Source organism: Marmota flaviventris, chromosome 19, assembly GCF_047511675.1.
Source record: "Marmota flaviventris isolate mMarFla1 chromosome 19, mMarFla1.hap1, whole genome shotgun sequence".
Lineage (NCBI taxonomy): Eukaryota > Metazoa > Chordata > Mammalia > Rodentia > Sciuridae > Marmota > Marmota flaviventris.
In genome coordinates this window covers 8,246,164-8,265,596 of record NC_092516.1, presented here as the reverse complement: position 1 = coordinate 8,265,596, position 19,433 = coordinate 8,246,164, and the positions used below count along the sequence as shown (strand labels likewise).

The 19,433-nt window shown below is 56.5% G+C and overlaps 1 protein-coding gene across 1 annotated transcript in view; it reads right to left on the bottom strand.

Moving 5' to 3' along the window:
* Positions 1-19,433, bottom strand: part of Lmf1 (lipase maturation factor 1) — a 61,127-nt gene that overhangs the window by 31,862 nt on the left and 9,832 nt on the right. Inside the window, exons 3-4 of the mRNA XM_027940798.3 lie at positions 17,829-17,839; positions 591-739 (exon numbers count right to left, since the gene is read on the bottom strand). Of these exons, the coding sequence (XP_027796599.2) occupies positions 591-739; positions 17,829-17,839 (160 nt within the window). The remainder of the gene's footprint in view (positions 1-590; positions 740-17,828; positions 17,840-19,433) is intronic.

Genomic DNA, 19,433 nt, shown 5'->3' with positions numbered 1-19,433 from the left:
GCCACGGGAACCTCCTCCCTCCCGCTTCTGGAAATCTCAGGGTGACTATGGAATTAAGAGTGGCAGAGCCTCTATCCTCAGCTTCTGGCCTCCAGCCTCCAGTGAGCTATGAAAGGCACAGCAGGGCACAGGCAGCAGCTCCAGGCAAAGGACACACAAGATGTCACACTCGTGCTACATGACAGACGAGATGCGCACTGCCCTACAGGAAGGAAGTCTGCACACACCCATGGAGTCTGAGATGCCTCGAGGTCAGCTACACTGAGTCCCAAGGAGACCAGACAGACAGGTAGGGTGGAGCCAGCAGCTCCCAGGTGCTGGACTGCGGAGGTCCACCTCCACCTCGTTACGGTGGCAGGTCACTCCTGTCCTTGGAAAGCCTGACACTCCTGTGGGAGGACACCAAAAACCAATCACTGGCTCCTCCTGCACCTTCTGGAGAACAGGCCCCAGGCCCTTACTGTTTCCCACAGAAAGCGTCCTGTGCAGGGCCAGAGGGCAGCTGGAGGGTCTGCAGGAGGTCCAGCAGAGCTACCAGACATGTCTTGGGCACATCATTCCTGAAATATTCCAACAAAAGTCCTACTCACAGCTCCAAGCATGATCCTGAAGATGAGCCAACGGAAGGCCCACAGCACTGTCCAGGGCGTGGGGGTGTGACGGGGCAGTCGGGACAGAGTCCACCAGGGGCACAGGAAGATTCCCAGGAACCCTGTTTCCAGCAGCTGCGACTCCCAGCCTGGTTGGGGAAGCAAAACACACAAAGGGCTCAGTAGGGCCAACGCCAACCAAGCTTTGTGCCCAGGTCAAATGAGAACCCGAGACATCACCCAAATGGCAGACGTGCCTCTGTGGAAAGGAGACTTGGAGCTCTGAGAGCAGGACCAGGGCCTGGAGCTGGGTGGGCATGTACCCTCAACCACCCTTCTCCCCGCACCCCATGAGGACGCCTTGAGAGCACGAGTCTGAGCCCATCACAGGCTGTGCTGCCAAGGGGGTCCGTGGAAGGCTTCCTGCTCAAGTGGGCGTGGGAGGTCGCGGCTGGGGGCACCCTTCCCTGACGGAGGCTCGCCAGAAGACTCCACAGGAGGAGTCTGCCCTCAGGTGGAGCAAGGCACCAGCAGGACCCACACTGGGGACGGGTGGGCCACTACCACACTGCCACCTGTCAGCCCCCAGGGGCAGGACGATGACAGCCCAAGTGGCCCAAGTGCTCCTGGATTTGCTGAAGTGGCCTGCCAAGTCAATGCTACTGGGGGCTCCCCCTGAGACACCACCCGCAGGGTGCTGGGGACAGGGCCATTTGCTTTGAGGGTGGTTCACAGCTAGAGTCGCCATGTTTACACACATGTGCACGTGTGGCTGCAGAGGACCAGGAGGGACAGGGAAGGCCGCATAGGTACTGGCAGGTGTGGAAGCACCCCTCATCCACCCTGGAGTGCTACTGTGTGTAGAGATTACTTTAAGATTAAAAGCTGATAACATGGGACCTAATTAATATTAAATCATAGCTATAGACAGACATTCACAAGTCTGCACTGACACAAGTTGCTCAGCAAATCAAGGGGGACCAGAGACAGAGTCCCAAGCAGAGTCTTGCTGTGGGCTGCATGGCCTTCCTGCCCTGGGCACAGGACAGGAGAAAGTCCTGCTGGGTACACGCAGGTGCCTCCCTGACTCTCCCTCCCAAGTCCAGCTCCTGTCCAGCCATGGGAACCATAGGCCAGTCCCAATGGAGGGGCTCCCCAAACCACCCCGGTGTCAGAAACAGGGAAGTCTGGGGCTGGGGATGTGGCTCAAGCGGTAGTGCACTCGCCTGGCATGCGCGGGGCGTTGGGTTCGATCCTCAGCACCACATAAAAAAAAATAATAATAAAGATATTGTGTCCACCAAAAACTAAAAAATAAATATTAAAAAAAGAAAGAAACAGGGAAGTCTGAGAGGAGCCCCAGAGACTACGTACCCCCTGGGGCCCAGGCCAGGAAACCCAGGGAGACGTTAATCAAGTGGACATCAGTTCCCATGAGTGTGTACCATGCTGACATGAGACGCAAGTGACGGAAATAGTGTGTGTGGGGCTGCTGCTTTCACAAAACTCTGGATCCAAAACTGAGACAGCAAGAGCCTGCACTACAGGAACTCTGGATTGGCAGAGGGGAAGGAGGAAGAGGAAGGGGGTGTGGGGATGGGAAAGATGTGAAAGGAGAAGGACGTCATCACCCTAGGTTTGGGCAAGATCCACAAACAGTGACTCCACATCATGTACAACCAAAGAAATGAAAGGCTGTGCTCCATCATGAACAACGAGTCGAAATGCAATTGCTATCACGTGTAACCAATTGGAATAGGGGAAAAAAGAGCTGCACCACACCCTCCAAGGGCACTCCTGCTGCCAGGCCCTCGTGAGGGTCACCCACTTCCACCGGCCAGAAGAGTGTAGCAACCTAGTGGGCTGCAGCACCCAGGTGTCCACCCGCTTCCACCAGCCAGGAGAGCACAGCAACCTAGTGAGCCGCAGCACCCAGGTGTCCACTGGTCTGTGTTTTGATGGCTAGCTCCTCAGAAGACCTGGACCTGATACAGAAGGGGCAGGCAACACAGGGATGGGCCACACTGGATGGTTCTGACAGGCCCTGCCCGCAGGTGGAAGGGCCCAGCTGTCCAGGGGCAATGGTCACTGAGGCATGGACACCCCTCCAGGGCAGTGTCAGAACAGGCACGTGGCATTGAAGGCAGCAGTCAGGGCTCAGGCCTCCTGGGCCACGAGCCTCAACACTCTTGGCCCTCACCCAGCTCTGTGCATCTGGGGGCTATCACCAAAGGGCCCAGTGGCAGCTCCACTTCCTGAGCACTGCCCCACCTGGGCACAGGGTGCCCGGTGCACTCTAGGGCTCTGTGCAGGGAGTCGGCACCAGGGCATCACACAGCACTTGAGTCCTCCTGACAGACTCAAGGCCTGCTGGGCCCACCATGCTTCCTGCAGGGCGACATGGCTGCAGTGCCACCTAGGAAGGTCCTAGAATGAGCAGGTCTGATGCAGGTGAGAGAAACCATGGCAGGCAGCTGCTTGTAGGCAGTGAGCCCTGGTCCCCCACCCTATCTAGAGGGAAATGGGGGAGCCCTGAGTCCCTCATTGGAGCTGCACACTCCACCAGAAAACACAGCCGGAGGCCTCAGCCTAAGGACCCACTTCAAGTTCCGCCCACCAGATCTTGCTCTGTATACCCACGCTAACAGTGCGCTAAATCCACTTGTGCTTCACATGGCTGTGACACGTGTCCTGTGAATCTTAGGCCCAAGGGGTGTGTGGGAGGCCCCTGATAAACAGGCCCGTGAGCTGCTGCAGAGATGCCACATTCTGAGGAAGCATCTTTAAGTCCACAGGTGCTAACCCCATCTCCCCCTGGTAGGTGAGAGAAACCCCCAAGCCCCAGGGCAGCAGAGCACACCCCACACAGCCACCCTCTGGACCCAGGGCCTTGCTGAGACCTCCCAGCTACCATGGGCCAGGGCACAGCTGGTTTGGTGACAATCACTGTGTAGGCCACATCTTCTGGGGGACTTGTTCCCTAGTGCCTGGAGCCTGCCACCTCATTCTGCGACGTCAGGGGCAGAATTCTAACATGCAGTGTGACTGACACCAATCAAAGTGATTGATACACAATGCCAGAACAGAGAGACACACCTGAGTGCTAGGAGGCAGAGAGACGGGAGACAGCTGTCTCCACTGGCAAGGAGCTGTGTGCAGCCTTCTCCATGGACACAGCAGGCCCTGCTGAGCATGGCCCAGGGTCGGGACCCTCTGCCCTTACCCTCCCCAGGTCAGAACGGTCTTGGCAAGGTGGGCCCATTCATCCCAAGGGATGCAGAAGCTGCCTGGTGGCTGTAGCTTTTGGACACACCAGGAAGGGGAGGTCACTGCAGCCCCATTTGCTTGTTTTCTTTGCTTGGATCTTGTCAAATCTCAGCAGCTGTGCTAAGTACCCAGGCAGTCAGTGTTCTCCCCTTCAGTGTGGCAGAAGATGCATCCCCAGGGAAAATAAACCACCAGCATGCTGCCCAGGGCCAAAGAGCCAAGTGCTGGAGTGTTCTGCTGCTAGCTTTTGACCAGCACAGGCTTCCCTGGGCAGCAGAGAGCCAGTGCCTCTGCAGGAGAAGGGAGGCCCAATGGAACTCATTTCAACTACATGCCCTCACCTTTAAGAATCCACACTTCCTGTCCCCACTTAGGTCTAGGCCCAGAACTATTGCACCCCTCCCTGTTCCTTCTCTCCACACCAGTGGGGAGGTGCTGGCTGCCATGGACTCTGGTGGAGAATGTGGCTTCTTTGTACTAAGCCTCCAAGTGCAATCACTCACGTCATAATCACTCGTATCATGCAGCTCCTCCACAGCTGTCAACACAAAACCACTAGACCCAGGGACTGCATCTTGGTGATTCCTATGGCACTGTCCCAGGAAGGGTCTCCTTTCAACTCTGTGAGGGCTCATCGTGCTCACCTTGTGGATGGTGAGGTCCTAAGGCATTTAATGTTTGCTTTTCTTTTCTTTTTGCAGTACTGGGGCTAGAAACCAGGGTGCTCTACCATTGAATTACATCTCCAGTCCTTTTTATTTTGAGACAGGATCTTGTGACATTGCAGAAGCTGGCCTAGAACTTGCAATCCTCCTGCCTCAGCCTTCTGAGCCACTGGGATCACAGGCATCTGCCGTTATGCCCAGCTTAACATCCTTACTCTTTAATAACCAAGGAAAAGCATTGCCAGTGGATCCAAGACTCAGGGCACTGCACAGAACCTAAGGGGGGCCAGTAAGAGGTGCTTCAGGCCAAGCGATCAGTGTGGGACAGGAGCTGGTAGCCTCTGGAGGGGGAACTGGCACCCACCTGAGCCTGAGTCCCCTCACCCTCGGGGGGGTGGCTGGCACTCCCTGGCTGAGCTCTAAGCTGCCTGCTCCCACACAATGACAATGCAGAAGTGGGTGTCTGTGCTGCTTCTGCTGTGACACTCAGGAGCCGGGGAAGATGTGTTACCAATGGAGGGCCAGAGTACTCACCACAGCCAACCTGCACAGACACTGGGAGGGGAGGCGAAATTAGGAGCCAGGTGGGCCCATGCTGGACAGCTGCTCCCATGGAAAGGGCACACAGGCACACCCCAAGACCTGGGGAGCAGTGCCGGCAAGGCGTAGGGGGGCATCCCTGCCAAGCAAGCACTGGGTTAGAGGCCAAGCTGAGCTCTGAGCAAAAGAACAGGGAGGCCACGGAAATGACACGAGAACTTCAGGATGACAAGTGGATGGGAGCACACTCAGTGGGTGAGGTGCTGGACACCCCAAGACCAGACGGAGGGCCTGGGGGCTATGAAGGCAGAGACGAGGGAGGTCCAGCAGCCTGGGAAAGGGCTGCAGAGTGGGAGAAGGGGGGCCTCCAGAAGGTCCTGTACTTGGACATGCTCCAGGTCCACAGGGGCAGGATGCAGCCAATTCACAGTGTGGTCCTGGGTCACTCCTGCCATGGGTGGGGACAGCTGGGATGCAGATGTATTCGGCCACGGTGAGGAGTGAAGGCTTTGGGGTGAGCTGCCAGGTGGGGGCTGGATGGGCCAGCAGACATCATGCACAGGTGAGACACGAACAGTATCACCTGAACTAGTGACCGTGCCAAAGACAGAGCCACCTCCAACCCTAAAGAAATGTGGTTAAAACAACAGTCAGAGGCACAAGTCCCCACAATGGCCACTGTAGAAAGAAAAACCAGGCCTCATGAGCTCTGTCAAAACTATTTCAGTTACTTAAGGTAATTAAGTATAGTACAGATGGATCCTTCAAAAGTGACAGCCACCATCCACGTGAGAACAGGAAATCCATTAGCTTCGCCGTTAAAAACAGGGAGAAAGGGGCAAAGCGCTCCCTCCTGACTGGCTGTCACTCCAGCTCTGAGCCGCCCGCCCTCTGCCACCCCAGGGGCTGCTAATGACGGCCCAGGAGGGAGCCAGCAGCTTTTAAAAGTTTCCTGAGTTTCTGTAGGTTGTATTTTAGGATGGAAAGTTAAGAAATAGCATGCCAACATCTTGCTCTGCACTACCGTCAGCCACAGAGACTCCTGCTCCAGGCAGTGCACAGCCGTGAAGGATGCGGCCAGCCCCCGCATGACATCGGGGAGGAGCCAGACCCCATTTCTCCGTGCCTCTGACTTTAGGGTAGGTGCCCTTGGCCATCCATGTCTGCACAGCACAAGGTTCCACGGGGCAGGTGGAGGCTCTGCCTGAGGCCAGCTCCTGGCAGCCACAGGTGGTGTGGAGGACTCACGCTGCTGCCTCCTTCAAATGCTCTCACTGTGGATCTGTGCCTGGGTCACATGGCGTTCTGCAGAGCCACACCTGAGCCTGGTGTCTCATGTCTCCTGTGAGGACTCGCCCCAGGGTCTGGACGCTAGAGACCAACAGTACCCTGAAGTGGAGCTGCAGTCATGGGTGCCCTGCCAGTGGCTTGGCCCACAGAGCCATCCCAGTGCCACGGCCCTTAGTAACTGTGCACAGTGGTCTGACCTGGCAAACTGCAGTCTGTCACCTGGGAGTGGGCTGTTACCACCGACCCCCCACACTTGATAGTGGCTCTGGCAACTGTACCCACTCAATGCTGCCAGTCATCCCTGAGAGCAGGTGTGCTGCTGAGGGGCCCACCCAGGCTGCTGACCTCCTCCCTGCTGGATGGCCACAGAGCAGTTCCCTCCTTAGCAATGTCCCACCTTTGTCACACCAAGGCTGCCCTCAGCAGTGCCAGGAGGACTGACCCCACAAATGTCCCAGGAGGGAGCACTGCTGCGGCCCAGCCCTCCTTCCCAGGTCCAGAGCCAGCTGCAGTGCCCTGGGCCACGACACTCTGGGCCAGGCCCTGCCCAGCCATCTCCCCACCCACCTTGCTGGCCTCTGGGCCATGGGTCATGTCATGGGGCTTTGCTGTTCTTGCTACTGGGTGGCCTACGAAAAGCATGATACAGTCTGACCTGCTCAGAGGAGGAGCCGGCCACTGGGGAAACAAAGGACTCAGCTAGGCCTCATGTTTTCTAGGGGGCAGGCACTTCTGAGGGCCAGTTGGGGCCTCCTGATTGGAACAGAACCAGGAGGAATTTTAAGGATGTCCTTGGGCACTGCAGAGAACAGGGAGTGACCTGTAACCCCCGTGCCCTCATGGTGACCCTGGCGGCAACACAGGATACCTGGGCCTGTCAAGGGTGCCTGTTAGTGCCCAGTGGCCATGACGACCAGACTTTGAGCCTGGTGCCCCCTGCTGCTTGGACCAGTGCAGTGTTACTGGCTAGCCTAGAGCAAGACCCGTGGTCACGACCTAGCATTGGTCAAATGCAAAAACGCTTCCTGTGGGCGGAGTCCGATTTAGGCTAGCACTTTTCCTATCAACACATTCCACAGTCAGCACGCACCGCCCTGGGCTGGATGCTCTGCCCTTTGTCTCCCATGCAGGGGTACGAACGTGTGTGCCCATCAGGAGGGATGCCAGAGCCCAGAGCAAGTGCAGCTCACCATGCTGGCTGCTTGGTCTGTGAGGACGGAGGTGCTCCCTGTGGGTGCCAGGCAGTCAAGAAGCTGCTGGCCACCTGGCCTCTGAGAACTCTAAATGCAGCTGGGTGACCAGGGGAGGAAATTCTAAATTTTAAACTTCAGTTCAGCTGAATGTAAGTCTCAGTGGCTGCATAGGGCAGGCATCTCTGTGGTGGACGGCACAGGTCTGGACCCCACAGCTGGGCCAGCGCACGTGTTCCTGCACTCCACACAGGCAAGTGCTTCCTTTGTGCAGGAGGCAGCCTCCTTGCCTTCCAGGGGCTCCTGGACCTGTACAGCTAGGTGACATCGATGCCCCATGTGTCATTAGCACAATGTCCCCCTGTACCACAGAAGCAGGGTATCCCTGCTGAAGCTGATGGGCCAGGCTGCCACACAGAGTCCAGCATGTCAGCATAGTTGAGCTTGCACCCCAGTCTGGAAACCATCAGGGCAGCCCCACAGCTCTGCAGGAGGCCTGTGGGAGATGCCCGGCTTCTCCTCCCCTTCCCAGGTGCCTCGCAACCTATGGATGTGGCCACTTCCAGCTGTCTCAAGGTCTGCAGCAATGGGCTCAGAAGGCTGCTGAGGGGCAGCCTGCCCCCAACATGTTGTGGACATCGCATGGCCAAGTAGGCCAGAGTGTGTGCCCCATGGAGTGTAGCAAGCAGGGACTGGACAAAAGGGTGGCATCTCACACTGGTGCCAGCAGGAGAAACTTCCAGGATACTGTCCTTCAGAGGATGGTTGAGATCACATTTCAGCTGTTGGGTGATGGGTCATCCAAGGAGAGGCATGTGCTGGCCCCAGGCAGAAACTGCAGCTAGACTGTGGCCAGCCACCCTGTTTCCTCCTACCCTGGTGGCCCTGCCCAGGAGCCATCCCTGGACACAGCTCCTGCCTGCAGGCCTCAGCCTATGGTGTGCTGGCCCCCCCGTGGCACCTGGCAGCATGCCACCTGCTGGCGTCTTGCCTGCTTCCTCCCTCAACTGGCTCTGCACTCCACAGCCAGCGGGGTCGAGCACCTGCGAGTATGTGTGAGGATGCAGAGGCATACAGACAGGAACTGGGCAGAGAAAGAGCCGGGTCACAGGACTGAGCATCTTACCAGGTGAGCTCAACAGCAGAAGAGAAGGGCAGTGGACAGGAAGAGAGGCAAGGGACAGAGATGTGGGAAAACAGGCTGAGCCTCCTGTGTCTGGCGCCAGAGGGCACAGCCAGAGCCAGGCCATGAAGAGTGCTGCAAAAGCTCCCATGTGGCCAGGGTATGAGTCAAGATCCATGAACCTAGTGAGCCCTAGTCGACTACCAGGAAACAGGACTTCCACTGCACAGGGTGACACTTACCTGCCAGTGACATTCTGAGGGCAGCTGCCATCACCCACAGCCCCCCTGGGGGCTATCTGCAGGAGGCAAAAGTGGACAGCCACATGGGAGACGGGTGGCTTTCCCACTCAGGAAACTCCTGCTCTCTGCAGCAGGCTGCAGGCACTTGCTGAATGCCAGGCCACCCTCTTTTAGCCAAGATGGAGGTGAGGCTGTGACCAGTGCCATAGGTCAGCACCACATGGGAACAGGGCTGCAGGCCACCCTCTTTCAGCCAAGAATGGAGGTGAGGTTGTGACCAGTGCCGTGGGTCAGCACCACATGGGAACAGAGCTTTGGTTGTGCATGAGAAGGCATGCTCGGCTCTCATTCTTCAGGTAATGTGCCTCTCCAGTGTCACACACGTGGTGACTGTTCCTGGGGCCACTGAGGCAAACCCTGTGGAAGTGTCAACTGCATGGCCTTTGGGAAGAGGCTTGCTGCCCAGCTCAAGTGTTAAGAGAGCTCCCTGCAGGGAGAGTGTCTGGTGCAGATGGACAACAAGCCCTGCGAGTTCTTACAGACTGTATTTTGTTAGGTGACTCTGAGGACAGCTCAGAGAGGAGGTCTTTCTGAACTGAAATGGGAGAGGTTTCAGCCACCAGTTTCCTGAGGAGGCCTTTCCCATGGAGACAGGCATGGCGGGGCTCGACCCTGTCCTGATGGTGATCAGCCCAGTTCCACTGTCTGTAGAAGCAGAAGCAAGGTTGGCTCTGCAGACCTGGACTGCAGCTCAGGCTTCCCACAGATCTATCTCCTGGTGCATCCCGGCCTCATTCCCGAAGGAGCAAAGCTTCTACTCCAACTCCACGTAACTGAGAGGCTCCATCACGTCCTGTTCCTGAGCAGAGCTGCGGACGGCTACTGCATTCCCCTCAGCTCCAAGATCTCCATGTTCTCCTGTCATGGCTTAGAGAGGAGCATCCTCACCTGGGTCTGTCTGTACGTCCTCCATCCTGTGTCAGGAAGCCTGGATGTGGGCTGCACACCCACAGACCTGTGCATTCAAGGCTCCTGACCACTGACCATGCATCCTCCAAGGAAGCCCTACTCAGAGCTCCCACCAAGTCTGCCACTCCAGAATGCCCAAGAACAGCCCTTCTAACAGTAGCCCAGGAGACAGCTTGTAGCTGGTTTAAGAAATAGCGGCCTCATGGCTGCTGAATTATTTCACATGCTCATCGGCCACTGACACCTCCACAACTGCTCCGTTTTCACAGCGGCTTTGCAGTTTGTGCTTTCTGATGTCTCTGCAGAGGATAACCACCTCGACATCCATGGGGTTTCGTGTTAAAGTCATCAAATCTAGCGCAGCGGCGTTACCTGTTTTGTGTACTTACTGATTTGCAAAGGGGTTCCTCTGTGACACTTTATGCTTGGGCTCTTCACGTGTATAAGAACTCCACAGATGATCGAGCCCAGCACTGGGACGTGTAGCTCCAGGATTCTGGGAGACACCAGACTCTGCAGGGTAGCTGGGCTCAGGGCACTCTGGGAGGTGCACTCCCGGCCAGTCCTGTGAGCACTGATGCATGCACAGATCACGCCCTATCAGGATAGGGATACAGCCAGCCTGCCCAGCCTGTGATTCCCCTCTACAGCTTCTCCCCAGAAGGAGACAGAAATGGGCAGGTCACAGGGCGTGATGCCACTCAGCCAATGCTCACTATGTGGGTACAACAGTCTTGTGATTTCTACCTGCGTCCACTGGGAGGCCCAGGAGTGGCGAGTATGGCCAGCCCCCTCCACACAGGGACCGGGCTCGTGAGCAGAGCTGATCCAGGCCTGGGGATTGCAGATGCATCCAGAGCACCTGGTGGAGCTGTGTGGGTCACTCCATGGGCCACAAGGCCCTGGACTTTGGTGGGAAATTGCAGAATCCCAACAAGTCTGAAGCTTCTCTGGAATAGAGACAGGTCTCTGTGTTGATTGTGGAGTTTCAGTGATGCAGATGATGACAAAGGGCAGGGTAGGCCAGTGGGGCTCTCTGGACTCTCTCTCCAAGTCCTCTGTGAGTATGGACCTACAAGATGATTTCCTCTGGTGCTTTGGACTCACTTCTCTAGGCACACAGCTGGGGACAGGAGTGTGCTCCTGCTCAGAGACACCCATCAGGGCTGGGACCAGACAGAAACCGAGCAGCATGCCACCTGAGAGCCGCCAGTGTGCTTGCAGCGAAGGCGGGGAAGGCTGCTCAGAAGAGGCACACGTTCTGGACAGGAAAAGGCCACTCTCAAGAAGGGGCTGCAACAGACTTGGGACACACTGCACCCCACCTGACCCTCCAACAAACCTGCACAACAGAGCTACTGCCCTAGCAGCAAGGGATCGCAGCTTCCCCCTTTTCATTGTGTCTTCAAATATCAAAGCATTTATGAAAGAAACTGGCACATGGACACTGTGTCAACAGGGCCTCTTCCTGCCACTCACACTGGCAAAGCTTGGGCTTGCTGGCACTGCATCTGACCACATCCAGCAAGAGGCCCTTGAGCCAGGAAGCTCTAGTGACACGCACCAGGTTCTGGAGGTGCAGAGTCAGCTGGCAGCCAGGCACTCTCTGAAGAGGCCACAAGCCCTTCTCGGGACTCCTGGCTGCTATCACGACCAGCATTTGGCATTTGCCTGGCAGGAAGCAGGCAATGTGAATAGAGCAGTGGCTTCTCTTGTTTAGACAGTGACAGCTCACAGTGAACAAACAGTGACGAGGTCCGCCTCACCTGCACTTCCAGGGGTCTCTCCGTACACGTGAACTGAAGTCATCCTGCTTAAGAAACTGCACCAGGTCACAGGAGGGAAGGAGACGACAGTGGACAAGCGGCCAGTGGCGCAGAACATTGCCAGCACAACCAGCCCACCCACCCTGTGCATCACAAGGATCCCTAGGATGCAGAGAGGGACACTTTCACTGGTGGCCAACTGTCCCACAGTCTCCAACTGCAGAGGCCTGAAAGGCACCTGTTCCAAATGATGCCCGATCGTTGCATTATTAAAGGACTATATCCATGACAGAGCTGTTCAAGATGGTGAGAACACCATGAGGGATGCGTGAGAATGGCGCCCATCACCCCTTACAGGGAGTGCACAGACAACATCAAATGGGTCACACCAAGAGTGGCCCTGTGAACACACTATGTGGAGGAATGATGCGAACAATAGAGTAAGTGCTAGCAGGGATAAAGGGGTTTGTCAGGAGCACAGAATAGGAGTGCAGAGGTGAAACAGGGTAATGCAGAGTTTTAGAAGCCTTGCAATACAATTTGGCTAACCCAAGCATCTAAGTTCTTTAATCACCACAAGAACAGTTTTTAGGCCACTGCCTGGATGGTGGAAATAAACCTAGATTGACAGGCAGAGGTGACCAATGAACCCCAGCATGCAGCACTGCCAAGCACTTCTAGAGATAGCACCTGGTCCAGAGAGGCACCGGCACTGAGCTGGCAGGTAGAACGGGGACACGGCTGAGGGCAGTGGCCATGTGTGCTTTTGCCAGCAGATCAGGAGACACAGAAAGTAAATCCAGCTGCCAGCTCACAGTACTGGAGGATGATAAGACCCTTCCATCAAGGAGGAGGAAGCAAACTACTAAAGAAATAATTAATGAACTAAAGTGCTTTTGTAAAAACTCTGAGGGGACAAGGTACAGCTCGGTGACTGAACACCCGCCTATCATGTGTGAGGCCCCGGGTTCCATGCCCAGCACCACAAAAGAAAATTTAAACCAAACCAGAAAAAGAACCTGATAAAATAAAACCAGATCCTTGAAGGCCCATAAAGGAATCAACCATGGGGAGGGGATGAGGGGACAAATAGTGCCCAACGTTATGCAGGGGAATCAAGATGGGAAGCTAGGGTAGGCAGCTAGGGTAGCAGCTGCAGGAGCTTAGTGGAGGACAGCGCCCAGTCAGACAGACCCTCACTGCAGGGCACTGGAAGCAGAACACGGAAAAGGGGTGGGGATGGACCCTGCCTCAACGCCAGGTACCACACCCAGGAGACCCTGGCAGTGGAGTGCTGATGCTAGGGTGATGCTGTGGATCCAAGTCCATGGCAGCCTGCTCCACGACGGCACAACTCAGCCTTAGTGAAACCAAGAGCAAGCTGGAAGAGCTCCAGAAGTGCGTTGACGACCGTGAACAGGAAGCACGGCAAGGACGCACTTGGTGCTCTAGGATCCTTAAGACGAAAGCACAGACAGACAGTGTGCAACTCAGCAGGGCCCTAAGCAACTTAGTGAGGCCCTGTCTCAAAATAAAACATAAAAAGGGCTGGGGATATGGCCCGGGGATCATGTGGCCCTGGGTTAATCCCTGGTACCAAAAAAACAGGAAGCACCCCACTTTAGAACCAGATATGGAAAACTGACACCATGGTAGAGGCCAGAGCAAGCAAAATGGTAATGACCCTGTGGACAAGGGAAAGACTCTATCATCCCTTTTCTTCTAGGTTAGACTGAGCCACTTTTACCAGACATGACCAAGCAAAGAGAGAACACGAGGGAAATGCAATTGTCCCCACTAGGCAGCAGTGAATGCTGGCCTCATACCATGCTGCTGCCAGTCCACAGCCCGTGGACTGCACCTGGCTCTGCTGCAATCCCAGGGAGGACAGGAAGGCTCCTCCGCGATCCCAGGGAGGATGCAGCCATTGCTGATGGCCATCTGTTCCCAGTCAATCTATAATGATGCTTCTAGGAGCTGGCTCTGTGAGGGCACCTCTCCCACTACGCCCCGCAACATGCCAAATGGTTAAACCCACAGGGATGCAGCAAAAGGCCCAAGAAGGCGGCGTGGGGTCAGTAGGACGTGGCAGTCTGGCAGCTGTGCAGGCTCATGACTGGCAGCTCTGGCTCCTCTGATGCGAGAATTCTTTAACTAAAGGGACTGTCTCTCGATCATGGGGCTGGGGTAATCGGATGAACCGTGGACCACAGCAGAGTATACGAGAACCCCATGGAGCGCAGTGTTGGGGCAGGCCTGGAACCCACTGGATCAGGCCTGTGGCTTCCTGCAGGCAAGCTCTGCTGCAGCACTGACAGTCTTAATGAGAACCTGGAGGTGGGCAGTAAACCCCTCATTAAGCTGTTTTAAAGCATGGATCCAGGAGTGGCCAGGGTGGTGGTTCATGTGGAGCATGTAACTCCTAACTCACAACAGCTGGCGGGAGGTGCTGCTGTGACGGAAACACCCGAGTTCCAGGGTCCCAGTCACATGAGCGTCCCATGCAGCCTGGGCCGCCAAGCAAAGCCCAGAAAGCAGACTAACAATGCGGGGGGGTTGCTCACTCAGCCAAGAAAGGTGGCCCCACACCACTAAGGGCCACGTGCACACAGAAATGCTCCAAATGAAGCGGCAAAGGGCAGAGGGAAGCCCAGCCCTGTGCCCTGCAGGGGAGTGTGGGCCCACCATGAGCCAGCCACAGAGAAATGCCAGCCTGGAGTGCCACCTGGTCCCCACCCCCAGCCTATGGCCACCCTGGTTGCTTATTTTAGGCTAAGATGCAGTCCTTGTACCTGTTATGTGGACGGTGCCCCCCTACCTGGCCCCACGTGTCCACAGCTCACTGTAGTGCCATCAGGACAGATGCCACGGACACTGCCTGCCTGTTTCTGCTCTGAGGCTGTGTGTGGCAGCCAGGGGTATGGTAGGGCTTGCTATCCAAGTTCCTCCAGACTCTTCAGTGTCCAGTTCCCACCACGGGTCAGCGGGAGAGAAGAGAAGGCACCTCCTGAACAATGCTCACAGCGCACAGGCCACCCAGGACTTGGCCGTCAGACCTCTGCTGCCACAGCCTCCATCCTGGAGCATGCCTGGCCCTTGGTGCTGGCGAGGGGCACCCAGCCCCAATCCCAGGGGCATCTCCAGCCTGGCTCTCCAAAACTGCCCTGCCAGACACCCCTTTGCGCCTCTCCGCCCCCCCCCCCCCGCCCTGTGACCAGCCACAGTCTGCTCTCTGCAAGGCCAGTCCATATCTCACGACCCCTGAGAGAACACCTGGAGGTCTATGCCTACACATACCCAAGTCCACCAAAACAAAAACCACCATCAAAGAACTCACAAAATGCTTTGGAGCCTAAAGCACTCCAAATCCTCGGGAAAAGCACTGCTCTCCCCCCAGGACTGTCTGCCAAGGCCCAGGACCTGGCGAGGCCTGGGCTGCCCAGTCAGCATGCACACTGACCTCACTATTGCCCTCAGGACCTCCTGGGCCCATCAGGAGGCATGTTGGTAGCAGGCCCTCGTCACAAGTGTGCCCTGCCTATCACATCCCCAGAGGGACCAGCCTACTGTCCCTTGCGCTCCACAACCCAGGCCTGGGTGTAACTCTGCAGAAGCCTTGGGGGCACCAAAGACTCGCTTGGAAGCAGCTGCAGCCCTCTGTATGTGCAAGCTGGTCAGGGCCAGGCAGGGCCAGGAGGCCCAGGAGGAATGGACCGTAGGGGCTGGTGCACTTGGGGAGGGTGCCTGCCAAGCCTAGAAGTCAGCTGGTGGCCACCAGGACAGAAAGAGTCCCTAAAGTGCAACTGACCCACACAGGAGCCTCAAGAAGCCCACTGCTGCAGGGGCAAGATGCACCCAGCACCCACGGGGCACCAAGTGACCCCTCAGACTCGGCCTTGGAAGGGCACATTACCAACACAGCAGCCTTCAGAGTTCATCAAGGCCAGCTTTCAATAGAGATGCGGATGTAGAGCCGGTGGCAATCAGTGTGGCTTTCCTGTGTCTTGGGAACGGCCCCACTCACACAGCTGCACTTGCTGGGTGACCACATCTGCCTACACATAGGAGAATGAGACCTGGGGACCTGCTGGGCAGTGCAGCTGCCGACCAGGAGGACCCCTGGCTACCACGATGGAGAGGGACCACCTAGGACAGCTGAAGATGCCAGCAGGAGCACAAGTTCTGGGGAACATGGTCATTTGAGACAGGAGGGCACCAGCAGCCTCGCCATCCAGGGAGGCCACAGTTCTTGGGAACGTGGTCATCTGAGACAGGAGGACACCAGTAGGCCTCACTGTCCAGGGAGGCACGGCAGGGTGGCTGGGCGCACTGGCATCCTGTGAGCCCAGGTGGCTCCTGCAGCCCTTGGAGGTTGGCTAGAGGAATGGGTGCTCTGAGTGACACTGGGCAGACCTTTCTGCAGCCTGAGGAGGCCTAACTGGCCCTGTGCAGCTGCTGGCATGCCGAGGGCAACTGTGCACCTGAGAACCAGCATCCCCGTTGAAGTCAGGGAAGCTGACCTCAGAAACGCACGTGGCCAAAGGGTGCCACAGTCCTGAGGCTCTGGAAGTGGGGCTCCTGGTGAGCCACCAGCTCCTGAGGGGTGTGGCCCTGGCGCAGTCTGTGCAGGCAGCTCCAGGCTCACCACAGACACACAAGGCAGACATGCTCAGAGTAACTAAGATGACACATAAGCCTGATGTGACCAGGGGCTCACTGTGAAAACAAGTCCTGCAGGGGACCCCAGCAAGGCCAGAGGAAAGACTGGAACAGTGTGCCCGGCCTCGGACCCACCCACCCCTCTGCTGTGCTCTCGACAGCAAGTTGGGGGGCTGTGCTGAGGCGCAAGGGCTGCAGTGAGCCTCATGCCCATGTCTCTGTTTGCCGTCATTGGAACGTGACCACAGAGAGATGAAGGTCCTCTCCCTCAGGGACCATCGGAGGCAGCATGACAACAGTCAATGGCTTCTGAGCCCGAGGTCGTTAGATGCTGAAGACAAGTGGGGATAACGTGTAACCAACGCAGACAATGCCAACAGCAGCAGGAACAGGCAGCTGTTCTGGTGTGGAGCACCAAGGAGCCCAGTGCCCTGGTGAGCTCTGCCAGGATCTGGCCCACAGAGCCTCAGGTGCCGCCACCCACAAGGCCCCTTTTATCAGAAGCGTGGACTCAGTGAGGTGGTTCTATACTGGAAAACCTGGGTGTGAGGCCAATCCCCACTACTGCTGGCCTACGCCTTGGCATCCAAGGCAGGGGCAGCCTGGCCACTTCACGGGCCTAAGAACGCAGGGAGCACCAGTCTACTCAAGCCATCAGTGCACCCAGTCTCCACAATGTGCGCCTGCTCTGCCTCACAAACTTGGAACTCACTGCACCAAGGAGCAGGCATCCCCACCCTAATAAAGATCTCTAGGCCCTAAAGTCCCAGTCCTCGTGACAGCTGGAAAACAGTACTCTCACAATTTTAAGCAAGTAAATGTACTAAGAGTTTGTCAACCTAAGTGTGGGCGTGTGCAGGATTCTGAGGGGGATTCTAATGCCAGATAACCAAGAGCAAACATGGATATCCTGGAGCCTCCATGTTCTGGCTGGCCCATTCCCTGGGGGACAGGTGCTACTTGTGCTAAGAAATGGGTGAGGCCCAGGCAGGGTCAGGGCGCTGGCACAGGACCACAGATGACAAGGTGTGGAATGAAAACCTGCCTCTCACTTTCCCTGAAGGCTGGGGTGCAGGTCGACTTAGAAACCCACTGTGAGCCCACTGAGAAAATACCTGCTGTCCATGGCCAGCCTGTCTACCTGGGCTGCCCTCTGCCCCACTCCAGGGGCTCCACCTAGCATGGCCTGGGGACCCAGGATCCCCTTCCCACGCAATGCACAAACCAGCATCAGTGCCACACGCAGAGGTGGACGCTAGGCTCAAGGGCCCAGAGAAGGGGGTGCTGGCCAGGTCGGAGCACCTGGAAGCCCACAAGCCCCCATACCTCACCAGCCATGGTCTGGGGAAGGGCTGCCTGGTTAGGACTCCATGTTGGTCAACAGGGGCTGTACCCAAGCCACCCAGCACACTGGAAGAGCTGGTGGAAGATGCTCAAGCAAAGAGAAAAGCCAGGGAGAGTGTGTAAAGATACATACCCCAACGTATAACAAGCCCCCGCAGTCCTTCCCTAAATCATCTCACTTACCAAAAGAATACCTGAAAAACAAAAGAAAAAACTGTATTCAGTTTAATTGGCTCACTTTGACCCCAAATTTATAAGATTAACCTCTGTGTTTCCCACTAGGGAAGCCCACCCACAAGCCCAGGCCAGGAGGACCTGGTCCAGGACTGGGTGGTCAAATAGACACTGTCCACAGAGCCCATACAGGGTGGGCCCCCAGGCCAGTGTGGCCAGAAGCTGCTGTGGGCAGGAGCAGGAGGAAGGCTGGGATCTTCACAAGCATAGCACTACAGAAAATGCCACACCCTGGAGCCTGCGCACTCAGAGGGCACCCACCTCAAACACAGGACACCGGAGCCTGGGGCTTCAGGCACTTGGCGGGCTCTGATCCATTGCCAGGACCTGAGAAAGGCCCACTTTCCTGCAGAGCTGGGGCAGGCAGTGGCTAGTGTTCCAAGGCAGCACAGCCAACACATGTGAGGACCCCAAACCATATAGTGACGTCCCCACAGTATGCTGGAGGCAGACTGGGCCTGGGCTTGACCAGACACCTCACGCTTGCCTCAGAAGAGTCCACCCAGCCCCCACCCAGAAAACCTGCCTCAGATCAGGAGTGAAATCCCCTTGCCATCTTTAACACACAAGTACCTCCAGCCAGCAGAAGGAAAGACGCACCACATGCTGCAACTGAGACGGGTGTGGAGATAAAGCAGACACAAGGCCACACGCTTAGGCCCTTGTCTGTGTGAGGGTCCAGACAGCTAGATCCACAGACAGCGGCCAGTAGTCACAGGCTGGGGAGGGCATGGGGGGACAGCTGCCAGATATAGGCTGCTTCTGAGGTGCAGAAGTTTTAAGATGGGTGTGGCAATCATGCCTGTGATCCTAGCTCCTGTAGGAAGCAGGAGGATCCAGTTCAAGGCCAGCCTCAGCATCTCAGCGAGGTCTGTGTCAAAATAAAAAGGACTAGCGATGCAGCTCCGTACAGAGCACTTGCCTAGCATTCAGGAGGCCCTGGAGGCAATCCTCAGCACATACAAAACACACACACACACACACACACACACACAGTGAAATAAATGCACAGAGAACAAAAGGACATGGGCAGCATCTTTGAGCCTACTTGTCACAAAGAAACCTGGGTCCCAGCAGCTTGGAGCTGGCTGTGCCAAGCTGCAGGACGTGGGGCAGCTTGGTCCCCTGGTGGTCCTCGAGTTAGAGATGTGAAGAGCTGCCCTAGAGGCAGCCCCCATGGCTCTCCATGACTTCCAAAAGCAAAGCCAGATGCAGGAGTCCACGTCTCCGACTGAGACTCCCCCCACTCCTCCAGGTGGCTCAGAAGCAGGAAATGACCAGGAGCCTCTGCCCATACACCCTTTGAAGAGGCTTCTCCATCCCTTTGCAGGGAAGAAAGTGCCAAAGAGGAAGAGGACCCCTGAGACACTGGCTTGTCCCACATTTCCTGAGAGGATCTTTCCTTCCTCACGAGGGGCTGGGAGGTGGAGGACAGAGAGCTGTGTGTCATCCTGAATAGCAACAAAGAAACACTTTGGGGTCAGTGCCAAAGCAAAGTACAGATAAAAGAACCAGAAACCCCACGTTTCAGAAAAGTCAAGTCAACAAAGAAAC